Here is a 12,119-nt window from a genome sequence, read left to right as displayed (position 1 = left end):
TGCTATTTTACTTTCTCTAAAGCATATATTATATTTCAAATCAGAAAGACTACAACTGTCAGTTATAGCATGAACTTAAATCAAAATTTAGTGAGTTTATGGGCTGAGGATGTAGCTCAGTGATAAACACATGCCTAGCATGAGTGAGGCCCTCGGTTCAATCCCCAGTACTGCAAAAAATTTAGTGAGTTTTTTTTTTTAAACAGAACTTAGACCATTCCACTACGTCTCTCAAAATAAACTCATAAAAGCAATTTCTTCATAGACAATATGGATTAAATAAAATACATGTTCACAAAATACAGCCACACTGAAAACCTTATTTTATATCAAATAAAGACAGAAACTTAGAAATGTATCTAATTTCCCCCTAATTTTATTTTTCAACATGGCATGAATCTGGTACTTATGAAATGAAATAATTAAATTATTTATAGTCCTATTATAATACTAGCAATAACCTCATAAATTTAACCTTTAGTTTTTCCAGTTTCTTGGGCAGAGACTGACAAATGTGCTGAATTGTGGGATTGTTTTGTGATGTGTGTACAACTAGACTGAATCTACTAATACATTCCAACTTTAATCCAAGTGAAAGATTGAACCAGTATTTCTAAAGATACAATTTTCTCAGGCCATGTGCTACTTACCATTCTGTAGCTGACAAGTATAGTTATATCTTTTAAAGATTGATATTATCATTTTGAAAATGTATTAAAATTTTCCCTTATATCACTTTTTGACTGAATTATTACATGTCTTCTGATTTTTTTAATCTTTATTTTGTCCTACTTCAATCTATTTTCTATTCATTTTAAATGTGAACAATCGCTGATTCTTTTGCTCTGCAGTTAAAATTTTTCAACAGCTCATATTATCTAAACAATAAAGTATGAACTGCTTTGAAAAGCCCTCTATAGTTAATCCTCTATCTACCTAGCTTTACATACACCATTTCCCTAGAATCTGGTCTTAATGACTAGAAAAAGACAATACTTTTAGCCATGTTTTTCTCTAACCTGCACATCTTTTTGCACATAATTCTATTCCCCTTGCTCTTATGTCCTTGTTAGAAACATCTTACTCTTGCTCTATCAGATAAAACTAACAATATCTCCATGAAGACTTTCCTGGTAAAGAGAGAACAAACCACAGAATGGTAGATTTAAATCTAATAACATCAATAGAAACAGTAATTGTAAATAGTCTAAACACTCCCACACTCCCAATTTAAAAACCAAACAGCAAGACCCAACAATATGCCATCCATAAGAAACCTACTTCAAATATAAACATATTAGTAATGTAAAAGTAAAAAGAACTCCCAGTTTCCAATCTGAAATGTAAAAGGTTTGAAAGTTGTTACTACCATTCTCACAACAAGAAAAAAGGCTGAACAAACTGAAAATCAATAATTTTTCTTAGGTACAACAAAGAATGAGGTCGCAGCACAAAGGAAACCCAGAAAACTAGAGGAAGAAAAACACAGAGAATCACAGCTTTCCAGGAGTAGAAATGACCATGGGAGTCAATAACTGGTAGGAAACTTAGAGAGTAATTGACTATTTAAAGAGAATGAATGTCAGTTAGCTTGAGTGAGAAAAGATCATGAAAAGCAGTTCATGAAAATCCAGCCTATGGAAAGGCTCTGCACTTTGATGAGTTTTATCTCTAGGAACTCTATCAGGTTCTCTGGGTTTAAAAATCCAGTCCCCAGTGCTTTCTGCAGAAGAAGGAAGAAAGCAATCGTTTTGAAATACACCAGAACCTTTTCTTCTCCTGAGGAGAGAAAAAAACAAAAACAAACAAACAAAAAGACTCCAAGGAAAACTATTTTAACAGAACTTAACTAAAGGGAAATATCCAACTCTAGGGGCTGGGGTTGTTGCACAGTGGTAGAGCACTTGGCTAGCATGTGTGAGGCACCGGGTTCAATTCTTAGCACCACATATAAATAAATAAATAATAAAGTTCCATCAACAACTGAAAAATATTTTTTAAAAAAATAATCCAACTCTAGCTTCCTCTAGCCTTCTTATCTCATCTAAAGGGGGAAAAAACTGAAAGACTTGTAAATGTCAGAGCCAGGGACACAGACCCCCAAAAAGACTTGAGACCCAGTTATAAGATTATAAAACACTTCTGATCCCCCAACAATTGACCACAACAGCAAAAGGCTCTATTGTATCAGGAGATTAAAATTAAAAGATATATAGACTCAGATTCCATTTAAAAAGAAATTTCTAAGGAAACCCAAATAATAGGGGAGACAAAAACAAGGACACTACAGGAATTCTAGCTTCTAACCCCTTAGTCACAGTAATTATAAAAAGCATTAATATGTGTAGTTGAATATCAGAAGGAAAACAACAAGAGAAAGGAACACAAGAAATATTTAAAGTAAAAATGGCTGGGAATTTTCCAAAAATCAATGAAGGATACAGATCTAGGAACTCAGAGAACATCAAGAATGATAAACACCAAAACAGCCGCACATAGCCATATCATATCAAATTAAAGAAAACCAAAGACAAATAAAATTGAGGAGAGGCTGAGGAACAGAGCAGAAAAACACTTGACCTACAAAAATAAGAATAAGAATTATATCCAACTGCCAAGATTGATGGCAATAAGCCTGTAATCTCAGCTACACAGAAGGCTAAGGTAGGAGGATTGCAAGTTGGAGGCCAGCCTGGGTAACTCAGCAAGACACTGTTTCAAAATAAAAAATATGAAACAAAGGACTAAGTGGTAGAGCACCCTGAGTTCAATCCTCAGAACTTCATGGTGGGGGCAGGGGATAAAAAATTATGTCAGACTGCTTCTAAGAGAATGGAGTGAAACACTGAGAATGTCAGAAAGAAAAAGAAAAAAAACTCCAATCTAGAATTCTGTATCCAGTGAAATTTTCCCTCAAAATGAAAGATAAAATAGACTTACAGATCCCTGTAATCTGAGACAGAAGGAGGGGGCTTATATAATAATCTGGAGAAAAGTGACTACATTCAAGCTGGAATGTACCTGGTTTATCATGGTTAATAGGCACATTCCTGTTACTGATGGCACCAGAGGCCAAGCTGTAATAGGAAACCATGCAGGGAAAACTGATAAAGATTGCTCAGGGGGATTACAATTTAAGATGGCAATAGTCATGTCAAACTGAATCTCTACAGAAGCAATTATCTGAAGGCTTGACTGAGGATGGTTTGCTCATGTAGGTAGAGGACGGTTGTTGACAAGAGGCCATGGTTCCTTGCCAAACCAACCTCTCCATAGGACCATGTTTCCTCAAAAAATGGCAGCTGAAATCCTTAGCAAGAAAAGTGAAGTACGACACATCACAATACCAATCCTTAAATTATACTATAGAGCTAAAATAACAAAAACAGCATGGTATTGGCACCAAAACTGATATGAAGACCAATGGTACATAGAAGACACAAAGATAATTCCACAAAAACACAATTATTTCAGACTAAACAAAGGCACAATAAACATACATTGGTGAAAAGATAGCTTCTTCAACAAAAGGTTCTCGGAACAATGAAAAACATACATAGCAAACTAAATTAAACCCCTACTTCTCACCCTGCACAAAACTCAAAGTGGATCAAGGACCTAGGCATTAGACCAGAGACCCTGTACCTACTAGAAGAAAATGTAGGCCCAAATCTCCATGTCGTTGGCTTAGGAACCAAATTCCTCAACAAGTCTCCAAAAGTGCAAGAAAAAATCAAGAGTCAATAAATGGGATGGTATCAAACAAAAAACCTTCTTCACAGCAAAGGAAATAATCAAGAACATGACCAGAGAGCCTACAGAATAGGAGAAAATCTTTAACATGTGCACCTTAGATAAAGCACCAATCTTCAGGATATACAAAGAACTCAAAAAAATACCAAAAAAACAAATAATCCAATCAATAAATGGGCTAAGGAATGAACAGACACTTCATAGAAGAAATACAGTCAAAAAACATGAAAAAATGTTCAACATCTCTAGCAATTAGAGAAATGCATATCAAAACTACCTGAGATTTCATCTCACTCCAGTCAGAATGGCAATTATCAAGAATACAAGTAACCATAAATGTTGGTGAAGATGAGGGGGAAAAGGTACACTCATACATTGCTGCTGGGACTGCAAATTGGGGAAACCACTCTAGAAAGCAGTATGGACATTCCTCAGAAAACTTGGAAAGGAACCACCATTTGACCCAGTCATCCCACTCCTAGGTTTATATCCAAAGGACTTAAAATCAGCATACTATAGGATTCAGTCACATCAGCTCAATTCACAATAGCTAAGCTTATGGAATCAACCTAGGTGCCTTCAACAGATGAATGGATAAAGAAAATGTGGAACACATACACAATAGAATATTATTCAGCCATAAAGAAAATGAAATTATGGCATTTGCTGGTAAATGGATGGAACTGGAGCCAATCCCAAAAATACAAAGGCTGCTCTGATATGTGGATGCTAACACACAATACAATGGGGGCGTATAGAAGTTCATTGGATTAGACAAAGGGAAATGAAGGGAAGGGAATGGGGATGGGAATAGGAAAGAGATTAGAATGAATCGACATAACTTCCCTATGTTCACATATGAATACACAACCAGTGTAACTCTACATCATGTGCAACCACAAGAATAGAAAGTTATACTATATATAACTCTATAGAAATTGTACTATATGTACATACACTCTGTGTATGTATGTCAAAATACAATCTAATTTCATGATATCTAAAAAGAACAAATAAATTGTAACAGGAAAGAAAAAAAAAAAAGAAAAATGGCAGCTAGTTTGCACCCCATTAACGAGAGATCCAAACAAGAGCTAGGCAGAGGTATTAATGCTTTTTTAGGACCTAGTCTCAGAAATCACATACTGTCACTTTTGTCATATTCTGCTCGTTCCAGAGACCCTGACTAAATGTGAAAGGGGCCTAGAGAGGACATGATTATCAGAAGGCATCACCAAGGACCATTTTGGAAGCTGGTTCCTTTAAACCTTATCTATTAACTAGTAAGGCAAAATCAAAGGAATCTAAAACAGATCAGAAATTTTTAGGGGCTGAGGTGAGAGGCAGAAGAATGACTACAAAGGTGCTTGAGCAAATTTTTTAGAATGCAATATATTTGTATAGTGGAATAATAATCATCAATGAAAAGGAATATTATGGTTTGGATATATGGTATATCCCAAAAGCTCATGTGTGAAATAATGCAATAAGGTTCAGAGGTGAAATGATTAAATTATGAGAGGTCTAACCTGTTCAGTGGATTAATCCTCTAATGGATTAATAGGGTGGAAACTATAGGCAGGTAAGATGTGACTGGAGGAGGCAGGTCATTTGGGGGTGTGCCTTTGAGATTTATATTTTGTTCCTGGTAAACACGGCTCTCTCTACTTCCTGTTGCCATGTTCTGAGCTGCATTACTCCACCACACAATTCTGCGCTGATGTTCTGCCTCACTTGGGGCCCAGAGTTAAAGAGTCAGCAGTCTATAAACTGAGATCTCTGAAGCTATGAGCACCAAATAAATATTGCCTCCTCTATGCCATTCTTGTCAGTTCTTTGGGTCACAGCAAAAAACTAAACAAACAAACAAAAAAACAACAAAAAACTGACTAAAACAAGGAACAAACTACTGTTATATGCAACAGCAAAACTCACAATGGCATTATGTTAAGTGAAAAAAGCCAGACCCAAAGGCTATATAATATATGGTTATATTCATAATGGCATTTTGGAAAGGGTAAAATCAAAGGAATCCAAAACAGGTCAGAAATTTTCAGGGGCTAGGGTGAGAGGCAGAAGAATGACTACAAAAGGGGCTTGAGGAAACCTTTAGAATGTCAAAAATGTTCTATATTTGACTGTAATGACACATATTTTTGTTAAAATTCAGAGACCTGTACACCTAAAAGGGGTGAATTTTACTTTATGTAAATTATACCTCAATAAACTACTCATAAAAAGAGAAGAGAACCTCAAGGGCAGAGATGCTTGCATGAGAGGATGGATACAGAAGTCTTATTAGTGTGTAAGTAATAAAAACTTCTGAAAGAAGAACAGCTACCAAACTAATAGATTGTGTGTGTGTGTGTGTGTGTGTGTGTGTGAGAGCACGCGCGCGCGCATACGTGTATTCATGTATACAGATATTTTGTGTGGGGGGAGGGGTACTGGGGATTAATCCAGGGGAACTTGACAACTAAACCACTTTTTATTTTTTGAGACACAGTCTCACTAAATTGCCAAGGCTGGTCCTGAACTTGTGATCCTCCTGTCTCAGCCTCCCAAGTAGATGGGATTATAGGTATGTATCAGTATATCTTGTTTAAAAAATTATAATTTAAGTTCCTCAACTTAAAGAAATTTCTCTTATCTTGAAACTGCAGATTGAAAATACCTATCCAATTGTTGGTTAGATAGATGAGGGAAGATAAATACATAGCCTGCCCTGCCACGTTCTGGCAAGTGTTGAATTACAAGAATAAAGAGAAAAATCTTAGATGCTTCCAGAAAAAACAAAGTTACTTAGAAAACAGGAGACAGTTATAAGTCTTATTACCTGCAATATGGCAAAAGAGGATAAGAAAATAGCATTAACACATTAAGAGAAAAGAACTGCTACCCAAGACGTCCATCCAAACCCAGGCTAAAAGAAATTCTTTAAGGTATATAATCACTCCAAAACTGTGTCACTCATTTATCCTATCTAGGAGAACTGCATCTATCTATCTAGGAGAACTGCAAACAAAAAATGTTAAGTAAATGACAATGAAATCATAGCAGAGATGGAGAGGATAAAGAAGAGACCTTATGACCTCTAGTTAAGTACATAGGACTAAAAGCAGTTAAACAAAAATATGTAATAAAACTCAATCATTAGAATTTTAAAAAAGCATCTAAACAAAAAGAGTACTCAACTTAATCCAGTGTACAATGATATTATTGTAAGTTAACTATTGTCAACAGCTTTTTGGTTTTATTTTACCTGGTTTGCAAGATGAGAGTGACCAAACAGCTTGTGACCCAATTTCCCTTACTGTTCCAGTCCTTTCCAGCTGCTTAGGATCTGCACCAGGAGGTGTTTTGTTTGGTGTGGTCATTTTTTAAATATTCTATGTAGAAACAAAGAATACACACATTATACCAGGACCTGAGCATCTTTCTGAAAAAGGTAAAAATTAAAATTTAATAGCAAAATGAATCACTCAAATACCCCTTCATCTTTCATATCTTTTGTAAATCTTAGCAAATCTATACAAAAGTGAAAAAATACTTCTTGGACACTGAAGAGTACATAAAACTGCTCTGGCTGTGCAGTTACTGCTACTGAACATTATTATGAACGCTAAATAAGTCCAAAAAATCTTTACCATCTCCCATCAGATCTTAAGTTGTTCCAATACCGTCACACATTAATAATTACTCATTAAATCATGGCAAGAGGCCGAAGGCGGCAGGGGTACAGTACTTGCCTAGCATGCACAATGCTCTGGATTCAGTACCCAACACCGCAAAATAATAATGATGACAGTGGTGGCGGTAGGCGGCAGAGACAATGGACTGTAAACTAAGGCCTGAGACTTAAAAACTCAATGAGTAATGTACTGAACGAATAAATGGTTGAATAAGTTCATTCATAAGCTAAACCTGTAGCCATCACTACAAGCTGAATGGCCACCATCTTAATAAAAGAGAAAGAAGGGAAAATAAGAAAAGAAAGAAAAGGAAAAAAGAAAAAAAAATTAAAAGCCCATTTGTACATTGGGACAGAACTGAGTTGGATGGACGCCACCAAGTGGCTAAAACACCGAGCTCGGAGAAGACTGGGTCTCTGCCCTGGAAGAATCTAGCACACAATTCAGAGGAAGCTGGAGCCAAGACAAGAACACCATCGCGAGCGCCGTGGGGACTAGCCTATAGGACCTGCTTGACACTTCTGGCGTACCAGAATGACAGAATGACTAGAGCTCCTGCACACCCGGCCCACCAGCCTGGAGGAGACCGCGAGTTAAACATTGAGATTGAGGAGGACGCATCTGCTAACGCCAGAACCGTTCTCTACGCTGGGGAAAAGCCCACGCACTTACAGCTTCCAGACTTGGTTTGCCACAACTGAGGCTCTCAGGACCGGCAAGAGACCCACGCCACTCCCACTCCACTTCTACAGACAGCCTGGCTTCCCCAAAGACGATTTAGGACGGGGGTCGCAGCCCTATGACATCACATACCGTCATCTCTCCTAACCCACCTCCAGGGCTCCGCCCCGCGCTCTGTCGCGCACGCGTACTACGTCCTTATGGCTTACGCGAGGCGGCGGCTAGGCACCGCCATTTTGGCCGATGGCCGCAGGAACACGCTCTCTGGCTGAGACGTGAAGGCAAAAGCTGTCTTGGCCTGTGCACTCCCCACCACAAGGGGATCGCTTTCTCCAGGTACGTGAGTAGGTGGGAGGGGTTTGGCCTTAGTACCTGACTTCTGCCTCTTAGGAAAGACGCGACGTTCCGAGAGCCTGTGTTTAGGCCTTGGGTGACGGCTGGGGACAGCAGCAGCGCGTGGCTGCCGCGGGACAGCTGGAACCGCCTGAGCGCGGGTGGCGCCGGTAGCCGGGGACGCGGAGCACTTCCGCTCCAGCAGTCCTGGCTCTCTGTAGCTCTTGTCCACCCCAGCCAGCGGCTTGGAGAGTGGTCCTTCATGCCGTCGCCTCGGAGATCCAACCTCTGCCGCCTCCGCTCGCTCTTTTCCCTGCTCCTACCCTACAGCTGACCCTTCTGGAGAGGAAGGCACCTTCAGAACTTGCAGTATCCCCTCACAGTAAAACGGCTATATCATCAAATATGACATTTGGCTGTGGGAAGCTGTGGCTTTCTTTCTGCCGTTCGGTGATTGTGGAATGAGTCATGGCATCTTGCCGCCATGAAGTCGAATACTAGGTCCACTCCCAGCTTTCCAGAAATTATGGACTAACGTCGCTCCGCTTTTATCATAGAGCGACGTGTACTAGGCTATGATTGGGGTTATCTCATGTAATTTCCCAGTTGAAGGCCTGTAGGTTGGGGGGGGAGGTACTTTCCCCCTTGGTGGCTTATCCGTTTTTCACTTTTTGATATCTTAAATTCCTTGAGTTCAAGGATGGTACTCAATACGTATTTGCTGGCAATGAATGATGGCCAAATTCCCACAACCCATGAACTACATAATTATTTTTTTTCCTTTTTCTTCTTTTTTTAAGTGGCAAAATCGATGATTAAGGAATAACTGTCAAAACAACTTTTTGTTGCTTTTACCGTGTCTTCCAAGGGACTGCTAAATAGACAGTTATGGTAGTGGCATGTACCTTGCAATCATTTGTCCTGTATGCTGAGAATATTCATTCAGTACCAAATACCTGACAATGCTTTTGGTATAACAAAAGGTTTTTATCTGTAGTTGAACCAGAAGGTTTTTGTGGGTCATTTTTTAATTAAAAACTTGGTTCTCTCATACTTCAAAAAGAATTCTTATAAGTATTTTATATAACTAATAGTCTACAGTAAGCATCGGTTAGAATATTGCACATGAACTCAGCCATCATAAGTTAACAACAATCTTTTAAATGCTTTCAAACAGCATTATAATGATTTTGATTTTAGACTGCAAATGCCTCACTCTTTTTTTTCCTCCTTATTGGAAGAATGACAGAAAGGTCACCTTTTTGAGCACCTATTTTGAACAGTCTGTCTTCATTCAGATTTGAAATATATTTTAAAATCCCTTTTTATTCTCCTCAGTCATATACTATAATCTTCCCCACCAAACTTTACTCTGCCAGATCTTTCCTACTGAAAAAGAACATAGGTAATTACTTTTCCCTAAGTCTTGAAAGTAACAGAAAAATTGACCTAATAGTGTTCACATAGTTGATTAACAATTGTGAAAATGTTTTTCTTAAGTGCATTATAACTTATCTCTATTTTTATACAAATCCATCTATTCGCTACCTCTGACATGTTTATATTCTTCTGTAAGCATGTCTTTTGGTTTTCAAAAATAGTTTGAAAAATTAAATGAAACATTTTAATACCTTAATAAAAATAAAATTGGAGCAATTTTATGATAAAAGATATATCCCCTGGGGGTGAATTTATTCACCAGCTAATTTGTAGAAAGGCATTCAGTATTTAAATTGGAACGCATGATGTCCAGTTTTATTTTAATAGCTTACTAAAAAATCTTTAGTTCTTAAGAATTTGTCATTTTTCAGGATAATGGGTTTTTTGTAGTTGAATTACTACCGCTTTTATCATAGAATTAGTCATTTAGTTTCTTCTAACTTTCAGGGCCTGGGTGGGTTTTTAGACTAGTGAACTGGTTGGCTAGCATAGCTGTGTTTATTATATGCCTACTTAGTTTTTGGGGGGAGGTTCTTTTTTTCTCAGTATATAGTTTAGTGAACAACTGTCACCATAAAATATTGGTAGCATGCAGGATTTTGGAAGTTGTTATAACCTAGAAGAAAATCACTGTCTTTAAATTAATTTTCTCATTCATTCAACAGAAATGTTTGAATTTCTATTTTGTGTAGGCACTGGTCCAGTCACTGGAACAAACAAAAATCCCTTTCCTCTTGATGATGGAGTACATTCTATTTGGAGAGGAGAAAAATGCATGTGGAGAGAGAGGGAGAATATAGAGAGAACCACATATGCATTTATACAATACATATACACTAGGTAAGATAGCATGTCATATAATAGAGCTAAGGAGAAAAAATAAAATAAAACAAAAAGAGGGTTAAAAAGGCAGCTAGGTGGCCTGGAGTGGTGATGCATGCCTGTAATCCTAGCAGCTCTGGAAGCTGAGGCAGGAGGATCACAAGTTCGAAGCCAGCCTAGGAACTTAGTGAGGCCCTAATTAACTAGTGAGATTCTGTCTCAAAATTTAAAAAGGGCTGGGGATGTGGCTCAGTGGTTAAGTGCTTCTTTGTTCAATACCCAGTACCCAAAAAAATACCAGAAGGCAGCTGGGTATATTTTTTGGAGATGTCCTAAGAAACAGTAAAGACTTGAGAACTGAGCTATGTAGCTCTCTAGGGATAAGAGCTTTACAGGCAGAAGGAACAAAGTGCCAAGACCCTAAAGCAAGAACATGTCTGGTGTGTTCTAGGGACAATAAGGAGCCAATATGGCTGGAACCCATTGAACAAGAGCTAGAACAGTTGAAGATCAGAAAGTTCACCGAAGCTGATAAGCATCTTGATGATTATTTAAGGACTTCACTTTTATTCAGGCTGAGAAGGGAAGCCACTGAACCATTTTTAAGTAGAGGAGTAATACAATTTGACTTACTCTTTGAAAGGATTACTTTGGTTCCTGAACTGAGAATGAACTGTTGAGGGTTAGAGTAGGAGGAAAAGGTGAAAGGAAGGAGGTCTGGTCAGAAGCTATTTGAGTAATGCAGGTAAAAGATGGTGTTGATGGCTTATAAAAATTGTGAGAAGTAGCCAGATCTGGATATATTTTAAAGGTAAATTCAATAGGGTTAGTTTTTGTTGCATAGAAAACAAAGATGACAAGGGATTTTGACCTGAGTAAATGGGAGATAAGTTACCATTTATCAGAATAGTAAGGCTGCTAAAAAAGAGGATATTAGTGAGGATTGCAGTTGGGGAGATGCTGCTGGATCTCCCAGCTGAGGAGGAGGTCTTGTAATCAGGTAGAATTCAAGTTTTGGGTTTGGGGAAGATATCCTGACTAGAAATAGAAATTTAGGATAAAAGTGGGATTTTAAAACATGAGACAAGAATAGAACATCTTGGGGAATGAATATAGATAGAAATGAGTCTTAGAACACTCTCAACATTTAGAGACCTTAAGGAAAAGGAAGGGGGTTACCAGGAAAATAAAAGACCCAGATTAGTATTGTATTTTACAACCACATCAAGAAGTGTTCAATCTAGTAAGAAAAAGTCATAATTTATGTCGGATGCAATATTTTGGTCAGATCAGTTAAGGTTTGATAATTAACCATTTGATTTAGCCATGTGAACAAAGATGGCATGATAAGTTGCTTAATGAAGCAGTGGGCTCTAAAGCCTGGAGTGGATTCCAGAG

The 12,119-nt window shown here is 37.9% G+C and overlaps 2 protein-coding genes across 5 annotated transcripts in view; one reads left to right on the top strand and one right to left on the bottom strand.

Annotated features, from left to right (window-relative positions):
- Anapc10 (anaphase promoting complex subunit 10) overlaps nucleotides 1–8,578 on the bottom strand; it is a 79,738-nt gene extending 71,160 nt beyond the window's left edge. For 2 of the 4 annotated variants that reach the window (XR_011708029.1, XR_011708030.1), the window contains exons 1-2: nucleotides 8,118–8,266; nucleotides 7,016–7,142 (exon numbers count right to left, since the gene is read on the bottom strand). Coding sequence is in view for 2 of the 4 variants with exons in the window: in XM_027926593.2 (XP_027782394.1) it covers nucleotides 7,016–7,130 (115 nt within the window). In the remaining 2 variants the exon portion in view is untranslated. Of the gene's footprint in view, nucleotides 1–7,015; nucleotides 7,143–8,117; nucleotides 8,267–8,498 lie in introns of those variants that run through there. The other 2 variants (XM_027926593.2, XM_027926592.2) reach the window with 2 other exon arrangements.
- Abce1 (ATP binding cassette subfamily E member 1) overlaps nucleotides 8,335–12,119 on the top strand; it is a 28,522-nt gene continuing 24,737 nt past the window's right edge. The window contains exon 1 of the mRNA XM_027926591.2: nucleotides 8,335–8,462. The gene's annotated coding sequence lies outside the window, so the exon portion shown is untranslated. The remainder of the gene's footprint in view (nucleotides 8,463–12,119) is intronic.

Source organism: Marmota flaviventris, chromosome 7 (genome assembly GCF_047511675.1).
Source record: "Marmota flaviventris isolate mMarFla1 chromosome 7, mMarFla1.hap1, whole genome shotgun sequence".
Lineage (NCBI taxonomy): Eukaryota > Metazoa > Chordata > Mammalia > Rodentia > Sciuridae > Marmota > Marmota flaviventris.
This window is presented reverse-complemented; position numbering and strand designations above follow the sequence as displayed.